The sequence below is a fragment of the Crocuta crocuta genome, unplaced genomic scaffold (genome assembly GCF_008692635.1).
Source record: "Crocuta crocuta isolate KB4526 unplaced genomic scaffold, BGI_CrCroc_1.0 scaffold154, whole genome shotgun sequence".
Classification (NCBI taxonomy): domain Eukaryota; kingdom Metazoa; phylum Chordata; class Mammalia; order Carnivora; family Hyaenidae; genus Crocuta; species Crocuta crocuta.
The window spans coordinates 6,644,026-6,667,993 of record NW_027530545.1 but is presented as its reverse complement, the minus strand read 5'-3'; the positions used below and the strand labels follow the sequence as shown (position 1 = coordinate 6,667,993).

Below are 23,968 nucleotides of genomic sequence, written 5' to 3'. Positions count from 1 at the left end.
GCTGTCAGTGCACAGCCCCCGTGGGGCTCGAGCTCACGAGCCAGGAGATCATTACCTGAGCTAAAATCCAAGAATCCAATACTGACCATCTGAGCTGCCCAGGTGCCCCAGGATTTTACACTTTTAGAGCAGTTTTAGGTTCACAGCAAAATTGTGGGGCAGCTATGGAGATTTCTTATACATCTACTGACCTCACACATGCATAGCTTTCCCCATCATATTTCCCACCAGAATGATACATTTGTTACGGTTAGTGAACCTTCATTGAGAAATCATAATCACACAGTCCATAGTTTACACTAACATTCCGTGGGTTTGAACAAATGTATGACATGTTTCTGTCGTAATGGTATACACAGAGTATATTACCGTTTCAGTGTCCTTGCCCCCTACCCTCCACAGCCACTGATCTTTTTACTGTTTCCATTGTTTTATATTTCCAGAATATCATTTAGTTGGAATCATATAGTAGGTAACCTTTCAGTTTGAGTTTTTTCACTTAGTAGTATACACTTAGGGTTTCTGCATGTCTTTTCATGGCTTGATAAGTCCTTTCTTTTTAGCATTGATTAATACATTCTGTTGTCTGGATGTGCCACATTATCCATTCACCAATGGAAGGGCGTCTTGAGTCCTTTAAGTTTTGATAATTATGAATAAATACTGTGGGCAGATTTTTATGGGGTCACTAGTTTGCAGCTCTTTTGTTTAAGTATCAAGGGCACACCAACTGTGTTATATGGTGAGAGCCTTTTTTGTGAGAAACTGCCAAACTGTCTTCTAACATGGCTGTGCCTTTTTGCCTTACACCAATAAAGAATGAGAGTCCCTGTTGCTCTCACCCTTGCCAGCATTTGATGTTGCCACTTGTTCTGGATTTGAGCCATTCTAATAGATGTGTAGTGGTATGTTGTTTTAACTTAGTTTTCCCTGATGATATGCAGCGTGGAGACTCTTTTCATATGCTTATTTGCTATGTGTTTATCTTCTTTGGTGAAGTATCTGTTAAAGTCCTTGGCCCATTTTTCAATCAGGTGGCTTGTTTTCTTATTGTTAAGTTTTAAAGTTGCATATTTTGGATAACAATTCTTGATCAGATTTTTTTTTCCCTCAGTCTGTGGCTTATTTTTTCATTTTTTTGGACATTGAACAGTTTTTTTTCCACAGAAGTTTTTAATTTTGATGAGGTCTAATCTATCTGTTTCAAGGAATGCCTTTGGTGTTGTATCTAAAAAGTCATTGCCATACCCGGGGTCATCTAGATTTTCTTCTACATTGCCTTATGGGAGTTTTATAGTTTGCCATTTTACATTTAGGTATGTGATACATTTTGTATTAATTTTGTGAAGGATATAAGATCTATGTCTGGTATCATTATTTTGCATGTGGATGTCCAGTTTTTCAAGCAGCGTTTGTTGAAGTCTTCTTAAATTTTCTTCTTGAACCTGGAATATCTATTTAGTTCTTTGATTTTGTTCTTCAGCACTTTGTAGTTTTCCCTCATAGATATTGTCCATACTTGTTAGATTTATACCTAAGTATTTAATTTTGGGAGATGCTAGGCTAAATGATACTCAGGTTTTAACTTCAAATTCTATTTGTTCATTGCTGGTATATAGGAAAGGTTTTTGTTTTTGTTTTTGTTTTTTTGTATGTTAACTTTGACTCCTACAGCCTTGCTATAATTACTTACTAGTTTGAGGAAATGACAAAATACTTAATTTTCTACATGGATGTTCATAACATCTGCAAACAAAGACAGTTTTGTAACTTCTTTCTCAGTCTGTATACCTTTTATTTCCTTTTCCTGTCTTATTTCACTAGCTGGAACTTCCAGTATGATATTGAAACAAAGTGATGGAAGCAAGCATTCTTGCTATGTAAGTTATCTTAATAAAAGCTTTAAGTTTCTCACCATTAACTATGATGTTAGATAGATATTTTGTAAATAGTTTTTGTTGAGTTGAGGAAGTTCCCCTGTATTTCTAGTTCACTGGGATTTAATATGATTTTTCATATGGTTAGGTTTCACTCTGTCATCTTACTCTTTTCTGTTTTGTTTTTTTTTTTCCATTAGGTTCTATGCCCAAGGTGGAGTTGAACTCCTAAGCCCTAGATCGAGAGTTGTGTGTTCTACCAAATGAACTAGCTAGGAGCCCCTAAAAAATATGAAATCCTTCACAAATTTGCATGTCATCCTTGCACAGAGGTCATGCTAATCTCCGTATTGTTGCAATTTTATTATCTGTGCTGTTGAAGCAAACAGTGTTTTCTGTTTCTTAGGTTGTTTGTTTTCTTTTTCTCTTACTCCATTTTATCTCTGCTTTTGACTTACTGCCTATAACTTTTTTGGTGATTACTTTAGGGACATGGTTGTCAGGTGGGTCTGACTTATTTCCCAGAGGACTTTGGGTAACGTCTAGGAATATTTTTGATTTTCACAATGTGGGGAAGTTGCAATTTGTGCTACCAACACCTCATAAGTAGAAGTCACGGATGCTGGTAAACATCCTCCAGTACACAACGCAGCTTCCCACAACAGACACTGACCTTGCCTAAAATGTCAGTAGTGCCAAGATACAGATCTTCCCTGATTTACAATGAGTTTATGTCTCAATAAATTCACTGTAAGTTGAAAATATCTTAAGTTGAAACGTAGTTAATGCACCCAACCTACTGAACATCATGACTTAGCCTAACCTACTTTAAATGTACTGAGGACACTTATTCTACAATTGGGCAAAATCATCTAGCACACAGTCTTTTATGATAAAGTTTTGAATATTTCATGCACTTTATAGAATAGTGAAAGTGAACAACACAGTGGTTGTATGGGTACAGAATGGTTATAAATGTATGGATCATTTGCCCTCATGATTGTGTGGTGGACTGGGAGCTGCAGCTCAGTACCACTGCTTAGCATCATAAGAGTGTTTTGTACCAAATATTGCTAGCCCAGGAAAAGATTAAGATTAAAATTTTGAAGTATGGTTTGTACTGAGTGCATATCATTTTCAGTCGTTGTAAAGTGAAAAAATGGCAAATTGAACCATCATAAAAGTCAAGGACCATCTGTACATCTTTAGTTTATCACAGTCTACCTTCATGTGATAATACCACTTATGTATAGTTTAAGAACCTTATAATAGTGTATTTCCATTTCTCCCTGCCAGGACCTTATGCTAGCATTTTCATACATTTCACACTTGTAGTAAATCCTATGATACGTATTTATTATTTTTTATTTAAACAGCCAATTATTTTTCATATACTTGTAAATGATAAGAGAAAGATGTGTGTATTTATCCTTGTAGTTATTATTACTCCCGTTTTTCATCTAGACTTCCATCAAGTATCATTTTCCTTCTTCCCAAAAGGACTTCTAACATTTCTTGTAGTACGGGTCTACTGGTGACGAATACTTCAGCTTTTGCATGTCTAAAAGTGTTTCTTACCCATTTTTGTATGTGGTAAAGCAAGTAAATTTATTCTTAATGTTTTTATAAATACAGATTACAGTATTGTTTAACTGTATGTACATTGTTGTACAACAGATCTCTGACATCACCTTTGTTTTTGAAAATGTTTTTGCTGGATGTGTAATTATAGCTTGGCAGTTTTTTCTTCCAGTATTTAAAAAGTGATGCTCCAGTCTTCTCACTTGCACTGTTGCTGATGAGAAATTTAATGTCATCCTTACTTCATTCTTCTGTGTGTAGCATGTCTTTTTTCCAGGCTAGGTGATGGGAACAGGTGTTCTTCTTGGCCATGAGTGACAGGCAGTTTTCCCTTTAATCCTTTGGGATAGTTCTTTCTTTGGTGTCAGGTAGTTCACACACCTGTGCTGTTGAGTATTATGTTGAATACTTCAGAGAACTCTGCAGATCTCCTGGGTTCACTCTCTGCAGTTCTTTCCTTTTTTGTACTGTATTCTTGGGTTCATCTTCTTAGACTCTTGTTTCTGTCTCCTCATCTCATGAAGTCTTCTAGGCTCTGTCTTAGTTCACTTTCATGCTCCATGGCGTGGAAACTTTTCCAAGATAGTAAGCTGAGGTAATTGTAGGACCCCACTTGTTTTGTTTTATTTCTCTCAAGTAGCGTTGTCCTTCATTGTCTAATGTCCATTGTCCGGAAAACAATTGTTTCAACTCTCGTCAGATTTTTTTAATCACTTGAGGTAGAAGGTGAATTCATTCCCTGTCACTTTATCTTTTTTCTTTGTGATTCTTCTGTTATTACACAATTTAACATAATTCACATATTAAAGTGTGCAATTCAGTGGTTTTTAGTACATTCAGTGCTATACAATGTCATAAATTCAGTGCTATACAATGTCATCACTATCTTGTTGCAGAACATTTCCATCACCCTAAGAACAAATCCCATACCCATAGTCATTTTCCATCCTACTACCTTTACCACTCCGTGACAACCACTAATCACTTTCTTTCTCTGTGGATTTGCCTATATCTGGACATTTCCTGCAAATGGAATCATATTATATGGCCTTTTGTATCTGATGACTTTCACATTATATAATGTTTGAAAGTCATCATGCATGTTGTATCATACATCAGTACTTCATTGTTTTTAATGGCTGGATAATATTCCATTGTATGTATTTCATGTTTGTTGGAGTGGAAGGCAGCTATTGAATCCTTTTAACTATTTTATCTCCCATGTAGTCCATATATAGCTTCTCCAGGTGATTTTAATATGCTGCCAGGATTTAGAAATTACTAGAAGAGAATCAGGTTTAATTAGAATGGGATAAGGACTTATCTAGACTGTTTTTTCCTTTTGTCTTCCTCCATCTCTTCTTTCTTTGTCTCTGACAGCGATCCCAGATGAGTAGTTTTAAAGATTGACACTGGTTGCTTTTTGTAATACATACAACTTGAGTAAACTTTAGAAAATGCAGAGGAGAAAATAGAGACCGCCTATAATTTCACTATTTAATGCTTCTGCATCATTCTTTTTCTTTTTTCTTTTTTCTTTTTTTAACTTGGGCACATTTCTTACCAGCTTTTTAAAAAATTCTACATTTACTCATATTGTCTTATTCTTTTTACCTTACTATATTTTAGATTATCTTCAGTATGTGGTTTTGTTTCCTGCTTTTTCTACTTAATGCATAGTTTCATATGTCATTATTTTTTAAAGAAGTCTTGAATGGCAATGTATTTAAAGCTTAGAAACATCTCCCAAACTGTACTCCAAATCCTACCAGTTTACACTTTAACACATTCACTAGGACTCATTCTTAAAAGTTTCTGTTTTACTCATCACAAGTTCACTAGCACTGTAAATATTGCCTTGCCAGCATGTTTTGTTTACATTAAATTTTTGTTTCATTATAGGTTGTTATTCTCCCCTCTTCATTTTTAAAAGCCCAGTATGGGGCTTGAACTCACAACCCTGAGATCAAGAGTGGCATGCTGTACTGACTGAGTCAGCCAAGTGCCTCTTTTCTTCATTGTATAAATCATCTTATTGATTCGAATGATACAGAGAAGATTAGCATGGCCCCTGTGCAAGGATGACATGCAAATTCATGAAACGTCCCATTTTTAAAAAATATAAAAATAAAAATTACCTTTATTGAAGTGTAATTTACATACAGCATAAAGCATTTATTTTGCGTGTGGTTCTTTGTGTTAATAAACAAATATGCCTGTGTAAGCACCCTTCCAAAAAATAAGTAGAATATTTTCATTTCCTACAAAAGTCCCCTTTGAGCTCTTTTGTAGTCCTGTCCTCCACTCCATTTCAGTCAACTACTGAACTGATTTTGATCACTATAGATTAGTTTTCTCTGTTCACAAGCATCATATACATGGAACCATAACAGTATATGCTGTTACATATACTGCTGCTTACATCTGGTTATTTCTCAGTATACTTTCAAGATACATCATTGTTGTGCCGATGTGTGTGGTGTCATTCATTTGACCCTCTTTCCCCCTTTTAACTGAATAGTATTCCAGTGAATGAATGTATTCATTTTGTCTATTTTCCTGTTAAATACATTTGTATTATTTCCAGTTTGGGGCTATCGTGAGTAAAATAGCAGTTAACATCCATGTGCAAGTTGTTGGTGAACATGCATTTCACTTCTTGGGTACAAACTTAGCAGTAAGATGGCTGGGTCATGTGACAAGGTTATATTTATACTGATTAGAAACTGCCCAATAGTTTTCCAAAGGGGTGATATCATTTGACACTCCCACCAACAGTCGTATTGTCAGTTTCTTAATTTTAGTCATTTTGTGAGTGTGTAATAAAATCTTTCTATGGATTTATTTTGCATTTTTCTGAAATAAAGATATTCAGCATCCTTTCAAGCACTTACTGGTTATTACTGTGTTTGGTGAAGTTTCTGTTTAAATTATTGACTCATTATGCTAAAAAAAAAAAAAATGGGTTGGTTTATTATTGAGCCATAACAGTTCTTTATATATTCTGGATAGTAGAGCTCTCACATATGTATTGTGAATATTTTTTTTCAATCTGGCATCTCTTTTCATTTTCCTGATTTTGAATAGCATAACTTTTGAATTTTCAGGAAGTCCAATTTGTCATTTGAAATCTTTGCCAAACCTAGGATTGGTAAAAATTTTTTTCCTGAATTTTCTTATGGATGTAAGTTTAGGTTTTATATTTAGGGTTTGTGATCTATTTTGAGTTAATTTTTGTGTAAAGTAGGAGTTAAGAGTATAGGCTCATTTTTTTCTCCAAACTCCTGTTTAGGCCATTTGTTGAAAAGACTATCCTTCTCATTTAATTCCCCCACTAATTGACACCTTTGTCTCAGATTCATTATCTGTGTGTATGTGGGTCTATTTCTAGACTTTTCTGTTGCTTTATATGTTCGTATGTTAGTGATGTTGATTAATTTACCTTTATAATTTATAACTTAATGATTTAGTAGTCAGATTGTGTATGTTTTTCATATTCTTTTTCATGGTTGTTTTGACTATTTTTCTTTGGCCTTTCTTTATGAATTTTATAATCCCCTTGTCCACTCCTGTTAAAAAGAAAAAAACCTGTTGGGGTTTTGATAGGGATTCATTAGAAATTTAGATAATATAGGGGAAAATCTACCCAAGTAAATTTTTTTTGGAACAGTGTTGAACCTTTCAATCCAGGAACATGTTTTGTTCCCATTTATGTTGCTGTGTAAGTTTTACACATAATTTGTTAAGTTTGTCTCTAAGTATATAGCAGATTTGATACTGTTGTAAGTGGTATTGCTTTTTATTTACATTTTTCAGTTGCTGATATATGGAAATATAATTGAGTGTTTAATATAGACCTACAACTTTGTTAAATTAATTTTTTAGCCCTAGAAGCTCTGTTGAGATACCTTAGGATTGTCTCCCTACATGAACCATATCACGTGCAAATAATTTTACTTCATTCCCAGTCTGCATGTCTGTATTTGTTTTTCCTCTGTCATTGTACTGACTAGAATCATAGGTGTGAGCAGAAGTGGTGAGAACAGACTTCCTTGGCTTGAACTTGATCTCGGTAGTAAAACAGTCAGTCTTTGAACATTAAGTATGATTATTATGTATAGGTTTTCCATGAGTACCTGCCTTTTATTGGTTCAGGACATTCCCTTCTTTCAGGGAATTTTATGTTACGAATGGGTGTTTAAAAAAGGGTTTTAGGGGAGCCTAAGTGGCTCAGTCGGTTAAACGTTCGACTTCGGCTCAGGTCACGATCTCACGGTTCTTGGGTTTGAGTCCTGAGTTGGCCTCTGTGGTCTCAGCTAGCTCAGAGCCTGGCGCCTGCTTCAGATACTATGTCTCCCTCTTTCTCTGACCCTCTCCTGCTCACGTTGCGTCTGTCTCTCTCAAATAAATAAAACATTTAAAAAAATTAAAAAGGGTTTAACTGTCAAAATTTCTAGTATTTTCCCTTTTTCTTAAATTTCCACTATTTTGAGTATTACAGCTCTTTGATATGTTTTAATAAAAACAGGAAACTTTTATCCCTTGGAATGTGCCATGAACTCCTCTGAATACCCTTTTAACTTACATAATCATCACAACAATCCTTTGAAGTGTATGTTATCCAAGTTTTACAGATGAATTTCAAATCATTATTTTCCAAAGGAACCTAAATATCTTTGTTTCCCATTCTCTTCACTGTGGATATACGAATATTCATTTCTAATAAGGGAGGCTTATTTGTTGTTTCTCCTTGTGTAGTATTTTGGTGTCTCCCCACATGCTTCTTGATTTTAATTATCTTTAGAGCATGTTGAACGTTAACATGGTTTTAAAACTTCAGAACCATACAGAGTTGTTTACTCAGAATTTTCTTTCCTTATCCCTTTTACTCCATAATACCCTAGTCTTAACTGATAAATGATCACATTTATCAGTTGCTTGTGAACTTGAGGAGCATTGGGTATAAAGTTTGATAATATAGCTATAAGATCTACCTTACTAAAGTTAGTTCGGTGCTTAGGTCCATGTGTACCTTTCATCCATTTGACTTCTGCTGAGAGTGGTGGGGTAAAGTTAGTTAATATTATTACTGTGTCTTTATTTACTGGTCCTTACATGTCGTGTAGATTTTGCTTGATAAAATGATTTCTGTGTCATTTGGTGCATAGATATTCTTAAATCTGTATAGATACCCAAAATCTATAGATACATACATTCTTGATTCTTGAATGATATGTAGATATTAAAAACCCTTATTGTGAATTGTGGGTTTTGGGTCATGCTTAATGTTCTTTGACTTGAACTCTACTTGTCTAATAATGAGGATTCTGCTCATCTTTTTTGCTGTCTTCCATTCCTGATAAACTTTCATTCATTCCTTTAATTTTACTTTTTCTGAACTACATTTTTTTTTTTTTTTGGTGTGTTGTACACAGCATATAGTTGAGTCTTGGATTATTAAACAATTGGAAAATATTTTTTGTTTTCATAGACAAGTCCATTCATATTTATTGTTATGACTGAGCACATTTGGTCTCAACTCTTTTATAATATTTAGTAGTTATTTTTGTATTGTGTTATATTGTCTTTTTTTTCTCTGCTCTCATGTAAAAAGATTATGTTTTATATTTGAGAAGGATTTTTTCCTCCTGTTTTTATTTTTTTCATTTTTTTAAATGAATTTTATTTAAATATTTTAGATGAATTTTATTTAAATATTTATTTTTAAGAGAGACTGTGCAAGTGTGTGAGTGGGGGAGGGGCAGGGAGAAAGGGGAACAGAGGATCCAAAGTGGGCTCTGAGTGACAACAGTGAGCCTGATGTAGGGTGCAAACTCATGAATCCTGAGACCATGACCTGAGCCGAAGTTGGACCCTCAACTGATGAGCCACTCAGGTGCCCCTGTCCTTCTGTTTTTAGTTGCATTATTTCCACTTTAGTGTGCAGACATTTATACATTAGTCTTTCAGCCTTTGACCATCTTTGAGAGGTGTCTGTGAGTTTACCAGTTGTCTCTTGGTTGGTTGAAGCCAAGATGAAGATGGCTTCCAGTATGTAGCTAGTAGTCATTTGTAGCTGTTGAGCACTTGAAATATGGCTAGTCTGATGTTCTATACATGTAAAATACACAATAGATTTTGGTATGGGAGAAAAAAATGTAAAATATCTGCACACATTTTTGTGTTGATGGCATGTTGAAATGATAATGTTATAGATGTATATATTGGCTTAAATAAAATTATTAAAATTAATTTTATCAACTTTTTTACTTTTTTAAGTGTGGCTACTAGAAAATTTAAATATATGACTGACACCTGAGGCTTGCATTGTATTTTTGTTTAACAGTGATATTCTAGTAGGTTTGTCAAAAGAGCCCAATAGAATTCTTAAATTCCTTCTGTTGCCTTGATACTTGAAAGACAACTTAGCTGGGTATAAAATCCTTGGTTCATACCTTCCATTTATTGAGCTTTGTAAAATGGTGCCTCATTGATGATTTGCCTTATATGTTTTTTGAAGTCTGATTTAATCTCTTTTTTTAATGCCATTTGAGTTATTGTACTAAATTAATTTATATTAGATACTATTATTACTCTTAATTTATTTAGAGGCCTTGAGGATTTTTTCGTTAGTTTTGAAATAGTTTTATTCAAATATATGTCAGAATTGGTTGTTCTGCATTATTTTTGTCAGGTACTTAATAAGCTTTTTTTAATGTTATGGTGAAGATCTCATAACGTAAAGTTTGCCATCTTAACCATATTTAAGTGTACAATACAGTAGGGTTAACTACATGCACAGTGTTATGCAACAGATACCTAACACTTTTTCTTCTTGGAAATTGCAACTATACCCATTGAACAACAGCTTCTTTTTTCTTCTTCTTCCTCCAGTCCGTAGCAACTACTATGCTACGTTCTATTTTTAAAATTTTGACTACTTTAGAGGCACCTGGCTGGCTTAGTCAGTAGAGCATGCAAGTCTTGATCTTGGGGTTGTGAGTGTGAGCCCCGTGTTAGGTGTACAGATTTTTTTAAATGAGTCTTTTTAGGGGTGCCTGCGGGGACTCAGCTAAACGGCTGACCAACTCAGGTCACAATCTCATGGTGTCTCCCTCTCTCTCTACCCTTCCCCCTGTTGGCGTACTCTCTCTCCTCTTCTCTCTCTTCCCTCTCCCCTCCCCTCCCCTCCCCTCTCCTCCACACACACAAAATTTTTTTTAATAAGATCTTTAAAAAAAAGAATTTTCTTTAGATCACATGCAATATTGGTCTTTTTATGACCAGGACTTGCTTTTTTTACTTAGCATAATGTCCTCAGGGTTCATCCATGTTACAGCATCTGTCAGAATTTCCTTCTGTTTAAGGCTAATACTCTGTTATATGTGTATACCGCATTTTGTTTTTCTGTTCATCTGTTAGTAATCATTTGGATTCCTTCCACCACTGGCTGTTGGCAAATAACACTGCACTGAATGTGAATATGCAAATGTCTCTTCTAAATTCAGTTTTTAGTTCTTTTGGATCTATACCTGTAAGTGGGATTGCTGGATCCTATGGTAGTTCTTTTATTAAGTATTACAGTCCATGAGCATTTTTTAGTAACAGTTAAGAGTTCCTTTTCCTAGAACTTTCAGGAATACAGTACAGCATTTGTGTTGTACATTATGTCCCCAGAATTTGTTAAAATTGTAATTGGAAGTTTGTACCTTTTGACCACCTTCAGTCATTTTCCTACCTCCCCTTGTAGTACTTGTCTGATTCTGGTATCAGGAGAATACTGGCCTTGTTAAATGAATTGAGAAGTTTTTCCTCCTCAGTTATTTGGCAAGAGCTTGAGAAGGATTGGTATTAACTCTTTAAATGTTGGTAGAATTCACCAGTGGAGCCATCTGTGTTGAGTGTTTCTTTTCAGATACCTTGGGATGTATTTGATTATTGACTTAATATCCTTCCTAGTTACAGGTTTGTTTAGATTTTTTGTTACGATTTAGTCTTGGTAGGCTGTATATTTCTAGACATTTGTCTGTTTCCTTTAGATGCCCTGTTTGTTAGTGCATAATTATTTGTAGTAGTCTCTTATGATTCTTTTTCTCATTGAATGTCATCTTTTTCTGGTTTTGGGGACTTTTCTCTTTCTTAGTTCAGATAGCTACAGTTTTATTAATTTGGGGGGCCTTTTCCAAACAATTTTTAGTTTCATTAATTTTTTTGGTTCTATTCTCTGTTTTACTTATTTCTGCTCTAATCTGTATTATTTCCTTACTTCTGCAAACTTTGGGTTTTGTTTGTTCTTTTCCTAGTTTTTTGAGGTGTTAAGTTGTTGATTTGAGATTATTTCTTTTCTAATGTAAGTAGGAATTTACTGCTATAAGCTTCCCTCTTAATACTGCCTTTGCTGAATCACTTAAGTTCTGTTATGTTGTGTTTTCATATGTCGCAGTCTTTTCTAAATTCCCTTGTGATTTCTTTTTTGACCCACTGATTATTCAGAAGTGTGTTGTTCAGTTTCACATATTTGTGAATTTTCCAGTTTTCCTTTTGTCGTTAATTTCTAGTTTTAGTCCATTGTGGTTGGAAAAGATACTTGGTATGATTTCATCTTTCTTAAATTTTATGAAAGTTGTTTTGTGGCCCAACATGTGATCTGTCCTGGAGAATGTTCTGTGTGTGCTTAAGAAAAATGTGTATTCTGCTGTTGGGTGGAGTGTTCTGTATAAGTATATTAGGTTTATTTGCTCTCTAGTGTTGTTAAGTCCTCTCTTTCCTTATTGATACTCTGTCTGGTTGATCTGTGCATTATTTAAAGTGGGGTATTGAAATCTATTGTTTTACTTTTTCTCCCTTCAATTCTATCATTGTTTCATATATATGGGTGCTCTGCTGTTAGGTGCATATATGTTGATAAGTGTTAACATTTTCTGATGAGCTGACTGATTTATCATCGTGTAATGTCTTTTGATCTAGGTATGGCCTCTCCTGTTCTTTTTTGGTTATTATTTGCATAAAATATGTTTTTCCATCCCTTCGTTTAAGGTTATGTATGTGCTTGTATCTAAAGTGAGTGCCATGTAACAGTATGTAGTTAGATCTTGTATTTTAGTCTGTTAAGTCTCTCTTTTTTAATGTTTATTTATTTTTGAGAGATTGTGCATGTGTGAGAGAGAGAGAGAGAGACGTGGGGGGGAGGGGGAAAGGGCAGGAAGGGAGACAATATCCAGAACAGACTCAGTGCTGACAGCAGAGAGCCAGATATGGGGCTCAAACATATAAACTGTGAGATCATGACCTGAGCCGAAGTTAGATGCTTAGCTGCTTAACCAACTGAGCCACCCAGGTGGCCCATTTACTCTGTTTTTTGATTGGAGAGTTTAATCCATTTGTATTTAGAGTAATTACTAATAGTGAGGGACTTACTGTTGCCATTTTATTGTTTTCTGTTTGTCTTATAGTTACTTTGTTTTCCTTTTCCTCTTTTGCTACTCTTTGTGTTTCATTAACACAAAGTGACCTGCTTTGATTCTTTTCTCATTTTCTTTTGTGGATCCTCTATAGGTATTTTTTATGTGTGTAAACCATAAGTATTACATAAAACGTTGTATAGATTTAAGTCTTTTTTAAACTCATAAATTCAGTAGCGTAGAAAAGTTCTAGCTGTTTACATCTCATTCCTGCTTTAAAGATGCCTCAAATTAAATCTTTTTGTGTCATCAACATAGTTTTATATTTAATACCTACTTTTATGCTTTTATCTTTTAAGTTTTATACCAGAATTAAAAGTGACTTATACCACCACCATTACAGTATTGAAAGATTCTGTATTTGCCTGTATATGTATATATGTGTATATATATATATATATATATACACCTTTACCAGAGAGTTTTATGTTTTCGAATATTTTTGTGTTGCTGTCTAGTGTCTTTTTGTTTCAACTTGAAGGGACCCCTTTTAGCAATTCTTACAAGGTAGGTAGATCTAATAGAGATGAATTCCCTCATCTGTTGTTTACTTGGGCGGGTTTTTATTTCCTCATTTTTGAAGAACAGTTTTTCCAGAAGTTCTCCCCACCCCGTGCTTTGAATATATCAGCCCACTCCTTTCTGGCTTGTAATACTTCTGATGAGAAATTGCTGATAATTTTATGGGTGTTCCCTTATACATGATGACTCCCTTTTCCCTAACTGCTTTCAAGATTCCCTCTTAGTCTTTGAACTTTTGACGGTTTGATTACAATGTATCTTAGTGTGGACTTCTTTGAGTTCATCTTTGGTGGCATTATTTGAGCTCTTTTAATTTGAGTGTCCATATCCTTCCCCAGATTTCATTTTCAGTCATTATTTTTTCAAACAAGCTCTCTGCTCCTTTCTCTTTTCTCCTTTTGGTTCATTAGTGCATATATTGGTCTGTCATTGGTGTCATAAAAATCTCTTATGCTTTCTTTCCCCCCCCCCACCCTTTTTTTGTTCTTCTGAGTAAATCATTTCAAATGATCTATCTTTGAGTTCACTAATTCTTTCCTTGGCTTGATGAAGAATGCTTTTGAATCCCTCTGGTGGATTTTTCAAGTTAGTGTAATTCTTTAGCTCCATAATTCCTGTTTGGTTCTTTTTTGTATTTCCTATCTTTTTTGTTGCTATTCTCATTTTGCTCATGCATCAGTTTCCCTGGTTTCATTTAGTTGCTTATTTATATATATTTTTTGTAGCACATTGAGCTTTATTAAGATAATTATTTTAAACTTTTTGTCAAATAATCCACACATCTCCATTTCTTTAGGGTCATTTTTGGGAGATAAATTTGGTTCTTTGAGCTGTATTTCTCTGTTTCTTCACGCATCTTGTTTTTTGCTATAATTTGTGCATTTTATTTTTTTAGTTTTTAAATTTTTTATTGTTTTTATTTAATGTTTTTATTTATTTTTGGGAGAGAGAGTGAGCATGAGCAAAGGAAGGGCAGAGAGAGAGGGAGACACAGAGTCTGAAGCAGGCTCCAGGCTCTGAGCTGTCAGCACAGACCTCGATGCAGGGCTCAAACTTGTGAACCATGAGATCATGACCTAAGCCGAAATTGGACACTTAATCAACTGAGCTACCCAGGTGCCCCTAGTTTTCAAATTTTTAAAATAATTAGTTTATTTTTTGTAATCTCTACGCCCAAGGCGGAGCTTGAACTCAGGATCCTGAGAGCAAGAGTCACATGCTCTTCCTACTGGGCCAGCCAGCTGCCCCTAATTTGTGCATTTTAAAAAACAGCCACTTCTCCCAGCATATAGAAATTGGTTTCATACCAAGGGATGACCTTTTTCAGATAGCCCAGACAGGGAATCTGGAAGCCCTTTAATAAACCTTTTCTGCAGCTACTACTTCTCTGGGCATGTGCACATAATTTCCTAGTTAGAGAGTATTGCTGGTCTTCAGGAGCTTGTAATCTTTAGCTCCCCTTGGTGTCTTTCTGCAGTACTATACCTTCTTTGGTGCTGCAACAAGGCTCTGAGCTTGAGCTCTCTTTTGTTCTCCACAGTTACCAGGCATCCAAAGAATGTTGGTTCAGTCAGCCCTCTGATTTAGGGGAGAGGAGACAGAAGTTATAGTCCCTTGGGCAGTTTCCCAAAAAGCTGGAATGTTGGATATGCATTCTACTCTTCCTCCCAAGAGAGAAAGTGTGTGCGGTGTTTTCTCCTGTTTGCACCAAACATTGTCAGATTGTGCCTGGTGGTGCAAGTTCCTGTGTGCCATTTTACTCCCTGTTGGGCTTTTTGCAATGTGCAGATTCATCTTAATTCCATACATTTTGGGGGAGGGTGTTTTAATATTAGTTCTATTTCATTGTTTTTCTTTGCCAGGGACTCCACTTATATGATTGTCATTCCTTCTTTGTCTCTTTTAACATCTTACCATCTTTCTTATTCATTTTACTACTTTCTTTACCTCATTTTCATTCTCTTGGTCATCTGACAATCTTTATGCAACACATTTTTATTTGAGTATATTTTGTACCTGGCTACTAGTAATTGCAGTCTTCATCTCTGAGATAATTGTCTTGTTCTTTTTTCCTGAGTTAGTCAACTCTTTCCATTTTTTTTTTCCTGAGTCTTTTACTCTCCTTCTCTGATCTTAGTTTTTGAGTTTCTGATTCAAAAATATTTTTCATATCCCTAAGTGCTTCCTGGTGTTATATTTAAGTTTGGTGCATTTTTCTTGAAGTTTTTTTCTGTTTCTCCCTCATGCAGAGTGGAGAGAATTTATCGTTAGAACCATAGTTGCATCTTTTTTTAAATTTTATTTTTAAAAATAACAATAGACTTCTAGGTTTTCTCTTCATTTTTGTGGGTAAGTGTGATTCACAATTTTATTGTTCTGTGGTGCCCTCTTCTGTCCTTGTAGAATGATCTCCTTTTTGAAGAATAGGCAAAGAACGGCTTGTCTTATTCTAGTTGTTTTTAGCTAGTGTTTCAAAATCTCCATTATCTTGTTTTCCACAGGACAGATGGACTCAGTTTTTATCCTTCTCTGCAAGGATTCAAAACTTCATCTTTTGATTTAGATCTCCTAGAATGTTGCTTCACCTTGTTTTATACTGATGGCGTATTTTTCATTCTCTTTGTTATTGTGGCTTTATAAGCTTCTTACTCCTTTACTGGTAAGTTTACTAGTATAGGGTGGTGAAGTAAATAAATTTAGTCATTCAGTTTGCTATCTTTAGCTGGGAGTTTTGCATGTGAATTTTTAAAATATCAATGAATAATCTTTGATTTTGTATCAAATTGTATCTCAGTTGTATCTCAATTGATACTTTCTAAGACCCAACAAGTTGGGACTTGAGCTTGGTAAGATGGAATAGAGACACACATACAAAGATTCACATTTCAGAACTGCTGATTTCTACCAGTGTGTCCATAGAACTTTAGTTTACTCATCTTCAAAAGAAGAAACAAACTTCTACCCTGCACTTTGCAGGATTGTGTTTGGTACTTATTATATATTACTAAAAATCATGAGTTATTTAGTTTTATTTTGTTTTCTTTTAATGGTTTATCATATAATTGCACATGTTACTTGGAAAAACAGAAGGTACAGAGAATATAAGTATCTAGGAAAACAAAAAATGTTTAGGTATAATATAGTAAGTTTCAAAAGGATATTTTAGAATGTCAAAGTAATCGTAAGAAGTGACTGTGTATTTGGTGGTGAGCCCCTTTAAGATGTGAAGCTTTTATATCACTATTTAAACTTATAAAAGTAATACAGATTTACTTCAGAAAGTAGAGAACAGACACACAGAAGAATATAAGGCCACCTGAAAAGAATTTTGTGGTATGTAAAAGACTGTTCTCCCAGTCTGTTTTCTCTACACATGTATTTATTTATATTTATACATGTTATTTTATAATCTGCTTTTTTTACTAGTAACCTAACTAGTAGACTAGTTAGTAGAATTCTGCGTTAGTTGGTTACTACCTAAGAGTTCCAGTTTACGTGTATAGCACAGTTTTTAGAACTAATTCCCTACTTATTTCCATTTACATTTCATGGGATTTTTTTTTTTGGTGTTATAAATAATGCCATTTATTATTATTTTTAATATTTACTTATTTTAAGAGAGAGAGCACTTGGGGGAGAGGGCCAGAGGGTGAGAGAGAAAGAGAATCCCAGGCAGGCTCCATGCTTAGTATAGAGCCCAGTGTGGGGCTTGATTTTAAAACCGCTGAGGTCATCAACTGAGCCAAAATTCAGAGTCAGACGCTTACTCAAGTGAGCCACTCCAGTGAGCATTTTATGTAGTCATTCTTGCCCATTTGTGTGTTGCTTTTGATGAATTTCTTGAGTGGAGTTGGTGGGTCAAAAGAATGCCTTCTTAATGGAAAAGAAATCAAGTCATGCTTGGTTTTTGATATGCTTCTAAAAACCCAAGTAACCTCACCAATGTATAATGCAGCATGTGACAGGGAATCGGCATTATTCCTGGCCTAATAAAGATAAATGAAAACTCTCCTGCCTGCTTCCAGGATTTTGTATGTTTGTCACTGGCTATAGTTATTATATGAAGCAGAGGCCTCTAGAAGCCATATTATTGTGTTTTTTTCCTGAGTTTTTAGTTTGAGAGGCTGTCTGATAATATGGGGAAGGAAATGATAGCTGAGAATTTATTTTTAGAGCTAAATTTGCTCTGTAAATTAAAATGGGGGCGTGTGTCATGGTCCGGCTCCTTAATTTCTGGCTGCAGCTCTGTCATCTGCCAGCTGTGTTAACAAGAAGAGAGTCATCTATGATCTATTTTTAAATTTCCTCACATGTAAAATTAAAAAAATATTAAATCTTCATCTTTTAAAGATGTACTTCAGTAATTGGATAATACCTAAAAATGCTTTGTACTTAGAGGAGAAAGAATATATCAAAAGAATCTCTTCACATCAAAAATGTGTTACCAGTTAGCTCTGCTCCCTCTTGTCAACCATATTTCTAGCTTACTAGCAATAAAGATCATTTTTTAAAAAAATTTTAACAGCCCATTCTAGTAAAGATGGAATAATCAAAGAACACTTAGGTCAGACTCCTGAAAATTGACTTCCTCATGTAATTTATACCACAGCTAAGAGCAGATCATTTGTTTCTTGAATCTCATTAATGTATGTGATGTTATCTATCCCTGTCTCAAAATATTAAGGAGCTAATACTAATAAGCGTGTGATCGTGAATGTACTTTGAGAAGTATAAAACACTATATAAATACAGGGTGGCATTACATATTGCATCACTTTATTTGACCTAGAGAAGTGAAATGTCAGCAAGGTAATAGGAATGTCTAGACTTAAATTATGCACAGATTGCTCTATCAAAACCTGGTTTTCCTAATTTCTTCATGCTGTTTGTGCTGTTTCAAAATTTAGTTAACTCAAAAATTCACTACTAATAGACTCTAAATTGATAGTAATATTTGTGTAGGGAAGTATGTTTAGTTCTCCAACTTGGGATCCCACCCTATGAAGAAAATGTATTTCTTCTGGTATGGAAAATGGAGAAACACTTCAATTCTAAGCCAGCACCCACCTCCCTATCCCTTACCTCAACTGCTTACCTTTTATTGAATGTTTCTGAGCTTTTGTCCATTTTGGATATTGTGTTTTCTCTGCCTGGATTTTTTTTTCCCCTCTCTTTTGCCTTGCTAAATCCCTATTGATCCTGAAAGTCTTAGTTTAGATGTTAGTTTCTTTGGATCTAGTTCTCCATCCTTCTTAGACTAATTGAGAAGGAGACCTGCTTGTCAAGCCCAAACATGATTGCATACTTAGATATCTCTCTTTAAGGAGCTAAGTTGTTTTTCTTTTTTTAATGTTTTATTTATTTCTAGGAGAGAGAGAGAGAGAGACAGCGTGAGCAGGGGAGGGTCAGAGAGAGAGGGAGTCACAGACTGAAACAGGCTCCAGGCTCTGAGCTGGCAGTCAGCACAGAGCCCGATGCAGGGCTCGAACCCACGAACCATGAGATCATGACCCAAGTGAAAGTCGGACACTTAACCGACTAAGCCACCCAGGCGCCCCAAGGAGCTAAGTTTCTTAATAGAAGAGTCTGTCTCTCATTCACTCTTAACAATTCTGAGTAATAGGAGTAGTATCTGGTGTCTGCTAGATGCTCTGAAATGTGTTGAAAGAATAACACTGATAAAAAAATTCTTAGTACTCTTTTATCTTTTAGGTAAAGAAATCACAGAAGCCCTCTCTGATAAGTTGAGACTTGAAGGAATTTCAGAAGCAATCCATTTGGCAATTTAGGAACCTTAAGGAGAGGTAGTGTGGCTAAGATAAAGGATGGGTAGGGAGAAGTCAGAGAAATAAGGCCTTGTAAGTCAGTGATAATTTTAATCTGAGTATGAAGGGGATCTGCTGGGGTGTGACATGACCTAATTTGCCTTCCACAAAGTAATACTACTTTGTTGGGAAAGGCAATGGTCTCTTTTGTGGTTGGGAGAAAGTAGACATTAAGTGTAGAAACTCAATGAAAGTTACTAGAATCAAGATGTATTTCATAGGAACTTTTGTTTAACCTTAGTTTAGAAATATTTCCTCTTGTGATGATAATGTAGTTTGTTGAACATGATTTTTTCTTTTTTTGAGTTATTCAGTAGTTTGTACTGTTAAAGTTTCAGGTGTGTAAATGCAGAAGATAAAACCTGACACAATTATTTTCCTGTCATTTGCATATTTTCCTGTATTCTGGTATTGGTGCCAAACACCTCTGTTAATTTAGCAAACAGGGGATCGATTTTCTTAAAATTGAGATGTTAAATTCTAGTTTGTGAATATGTGTATATTTAATCTTTAAAGAAAATTCTACTTACTAAAGTTATAAATATCTAAGGTGACATCAGAATGAGCACAGCATTAAGAGACATCAGCGGCAATGTTTTCTATAGTTCTGTGGCAAAGGAACTATTTATTAATAATTCTTAAAGCACTTTGCAGTGATTAAACAAAGTAAATTTTAAATAGAATTGTGCATTGAATTAACATTATTAAAACGACTTATGTTGCCTACTTTACATTTTCCAGGAACATCATTTACAGCGAGCTATTTCAGCACAGCAAGTGTTTAGAGAAAAAAAAGAGAGCATGGTCATTCCAGTTCCTGAGGCAGAGAGCAACGTCAACTATTACAATCGCTTGTACAAAGGAGAGTTTAAACAGCCAAAACAGTTCATTCATATTCAGCGTAAGTTTGTTGATTCATTGTTTTCTGTTTGTAATTTAAGTTTATCAACCAGTGAAAATCCTTTCTTTTCTGTGCCCAAAGAGATTTTAATTTTTCAGTTCATACACACTGATTAATAGAAATGTAAAACATTAAGGAATAAAATCTTTGTATGCTTAACATCTGAACTTGGAGATCATTTTGAACGTTAGTTGCATTTGGAACATTTGATGTTTATGTAGATTTGGATTTGGTGTGTCACTTATACTTTATTATACAACTAAAAGTTGGTGGATTGCTGTACTCAAGTTTTAGATCTATTTTTAAAGGTCTGGTGGCTATAATGCTGACTAAGGGCGAGTGTTGAGAAGCATTTTAGAATTAGATTGTACCTCTCTACCTACATCTGATTTTTATAAAATTCTGTTTCTGCCTCTTTGATACTCTTTTACTTCTCTCCCCCTTGTTGCTATTTAAATGATCACCATCTCTTGCCCTGTAACTATTTGACTAATCTCCTGTTCTATTTACTATCCCTCCATGGCCTTTCCTTGCCCTCTTCTAATATTTCTTGACAAAGTTTACCAGCACAGAGTGGTCTTCCTAAAGTGTCAGTCTGATCAAATTCTCTGGCTTAAAATCCTACTGTTCTTTATTGTCTCCAGTAGTTCTCAGTTGATGGTGTAGACAGATCCTGGTGTCTTGGTATCTTGTCTGATTGTGTAAGAAAAAGCCTTGGTAGCTTGTTAAAATAGAGTTCCAGGGCTCTGCTTCAGGACTACCTGTATGAGAATCATTGGTATGCATCCTAGTAATAAGTATTTTTAAACGTTCCCCAGGTTAATTATGAAACCTCTCTGGATTTAAGACTGACTAGAAGATTACTATTTGCCATCTGTTCCAAGATGCACATTTTTTATTGGTCACCTTTAAAATGAGATTGCATATTAAATTGCTGTTGTCCTGGGTTCAAGTCTAGTTTATCTAAAGAAACATTGCATTTGTTTCTACCAAGCATTGAGGGACGCTACCAACATCAGACCACTTTAAAGTCTTCCCTGTTTGTTTTGTTTGTTTTTAGACCACACTGATAGCTTTAGTTCAGGCTGCAGACCTGCTTTAGAGTTCATTTCTCAGGGGGAGATTTTTCTATCCTCCTTTAAAGTTGAGAAATGAGGTTCCTTGCTGTTTCTGCATAGCCATTTTTTTTTTTTAATCTTAAACTGAGATTGTTACCATTTGGTAGTGTATGTTTATTTAGTAGTATTCTATTAAACTTCTTAATAGACTGCAGCAGAAAGCTTTTTTTCTTTCTAATAGTACATAAAGTCATGGTGCACCTTGTAGCTGATGGTGGCAGTTTAGATTTGACAGAATTCAGTAATAGCCACATTCTCTACTTTGAATACAAGACCCTTTGTGATTGTTTCCCCTGTCCACTCCATTAACCTCATTTCCTGTTTGCTCTTCCCCATACTCTCTTAGCCAGGAACTAACTTGAAATTACTCATATTTGCCTGGTAGTTTCACATTTCATATTCCCTTGCACATGCTATTCAAGTCATCTTTCACCTCCTGTAACTCATTGAAGACCTAACTCCATTCTGAAGTTTATACTGACTTTTTTCATTCTACTTCTGGTTTTTACTTATCTCCGTGTCTTGCACTTATCTCTGTTAAGAGGACTTGCCATATTTTATTGCAACTATTTGTAACCATTCTTTCACTCCTTTTAGAGTAGGAGCCTCTTGAGGGCAGAGACTATGTTTTATTTTCTCTTTGTATCTTTAAGAGTAAAGTTCATGGCTTATAGATGCACCATAAATAGGATGTTTGTTGACTGAATTGTTTTTAATGGCTTTTAAAAGGCTCTTAGGGGGGGGCGCCTGGGTGGCTCAGTTGGTTGAGCGTCCGTCTTCTCATGATCTCAGGGTTCATGGGTTCGAGCTCCGCGTCAGACTCTGTGCTGATGGCTAGGGGGATAGGTTTTTTTTTTGTTTTTTGTTTTTTTTTTTAAGTTTGTTTATTGTTTTAGCAATCTCTACACCCAATATGGGGCCTGAACTTACAACCTCAAGATCAAAAGTCAGATGGCTCTTCCAGCTGAGCCAGCCAGGTGCTGGCCCTTCAAGGAAGGGCTTTTATTTATTTTTTTAAATTTCTTTTAATGTTTGTTTATGTTAGAGAGTGTGCATGCGAGTGGGAAAGGGGCAAAGAGAGAAGGAGACACAGAATCCGAAGCAGGCTCCAGGCTCTGAGCTGTCAGCACAGAGCCTGATATGGGCTCGAACTCATGAACCACAAGATCATGACCTGAGTCAAAGCTGGATGCTTAACCAACTGAGCCACCCAGGCACTCCAAGGAAGGACTTTTAAACTTTTTTTTTTTTTTTTTTGACATCTTTCTGAGTCCTGAAATATAAGGAATTCCAGAAATATTGCTCTGGCTTTTTCCTTTCTTTGCATGGAAAGAATCTCCATTTGCCTGGCTAGAAAAAGACATTGCATAATTGCCACAGAAAGGTAGCCTAATTCAGGTCCATCACATTGTTTCCCTGAGCTTTGGCAGAAACCTTACTTTACTACTCCACAGTGCCACTAATGTGATTATTATCTGTTTAGAGTTTTCAGACATTCTCTGTTGTCTATCAGATACAATTGTAATTTTGTCTGATTTTTTTTTAAGTTTATTTACTTATTTTGAGAGAGAGTGCAAGTGGAGGAGGGGCAGAGAGAGAGAGAATCAGTTAGTCATTCCCAGCCAGGCTCTGCACTGTTCACACAAAGCTCACTTGGGGCTTGATCTCAAGATCTGTGAAATCATGACCTGACCCAAAATCAAGAGTCACAAAATGAAGTTAAGATGCTTAACTGAGCCACCCAGGTGCTCTTAACTTTGTATATTTAAGACCGTTCTTTGTGCCTGTTGAGCCACAGTTCCCTGTGTGTTCTTCTACTGGGTCACCAGCCTTATCAAAATAAGCTGTTATAAGTGAAGGTCTGTTTTTTTCAGGAGCAGAATTTCATCTCATTCACCATACAGCCCCAGAATATGGTCTCAATACGATTTTCTTTCCATTTCCTCTAGTCCTTCGTACTTTGCTACAAAATAATGAGCTCCTTGCAGCTTTCTAACTTACGCCATATTTTCTTATAGCTCCATGCCTTCATGTACTTCTTTACTTCTCTCTTCCACTTGTTAAAATATAACTTGTTCTCTACGTCTCATCTCCAAAATTACATTTAGCAGCCTCTTCCTGAGCCCTTCTAAGCAGAATTCTTGGCACTGTTTACCTCAGGCCTTCCTGTGTCATGCACACCCTCGTTGTGACATTAACCACCTTTGGTTGTGATTGTTTGCCTTCTGTTGTCTCACTAGTCTGAAGAAGTTATCAGAACACACTGGAGTAGTCTTTCCAGCATACCAGATGGAGGCTTCTTGGAGGCTGATAGTCTTGATGACCTAAGATACTCAAACTGGTTTCTCACTGGTCAGTTGTGTGATACATGCTTAAGATGCTACCTCCGTTTTACTTATCGTTACAACAGATTTACTTTGGGTACCTCAACCCAGATGTTATAAGTCCTTCATTCCTTTTGGAATTTAAGAATTTCATCAAATTCAGAACCCAAACTTCTCTCCTTGAGGAAATGATTTTGTTTACATTGCAATAAGTTATTTTGATCTTCCATTATTCCTTTTATTTAATATGGTAATATTTTACAGTTGACATTAAGTATCTCATAATTTTAGAACATGAAGGAACTTGAGATATTGTTTCAATATTGTTTCATAAGTGTTCTGAAGTTAATTTGTGTCTA

At 35.4% G+C, this 23,968-nt stretch overlaps 1 protein-coding gene and 2 non-coding genes across 6 annotated transcripts in view; 2 read left to right on the top strand and 1 right to left on the bottom strand.

Annotated features, from left to right (window-relative positions):
- Nucleotides 1-23,968, top strand: part of EPC2 (enhancer of polycomb 2) — a 121,445-nt gene that overhangs the window by 34,031 nt on the left and 63,446 nt on the right. For all 4 annotated transcript variants that reach the window (XM_077767786.1, XM_077767785.1, XM_077767784.1 and 1 more), the window contains exon 2: nucleotides 20,008-20,167. In XM_077767786.1, the coding sequence (XP_077623912.1) occupies nucleotides 20,068-20,167 (100 nt within the window). In that variant the 5' untranslated portion in view covers nucleotides 20,008-20,067. The remainder of the gene's footprint in view (nucleotides 1-20,007; nucleotides 20,168-23,968) is intronic.
- Nucleotides 2,163-2,264, bottom strand: LOC144234517 (U6 spliceosomal RNA). The gene has a single exon (XR_013335997.1). It is a non-coding gene; the product is annotated as a U6 spliceosomal RNA (small nuclear RNA).
- On the top strand, nucleotides 5,469-5,574 carry LOC144234515 (U6 spliceosomal RNA). The gene has a single exon (XR_013335995.1). It is a non-coding gene; the product is annotated as a U6 spliceosomal RNA (small nuclear RNA).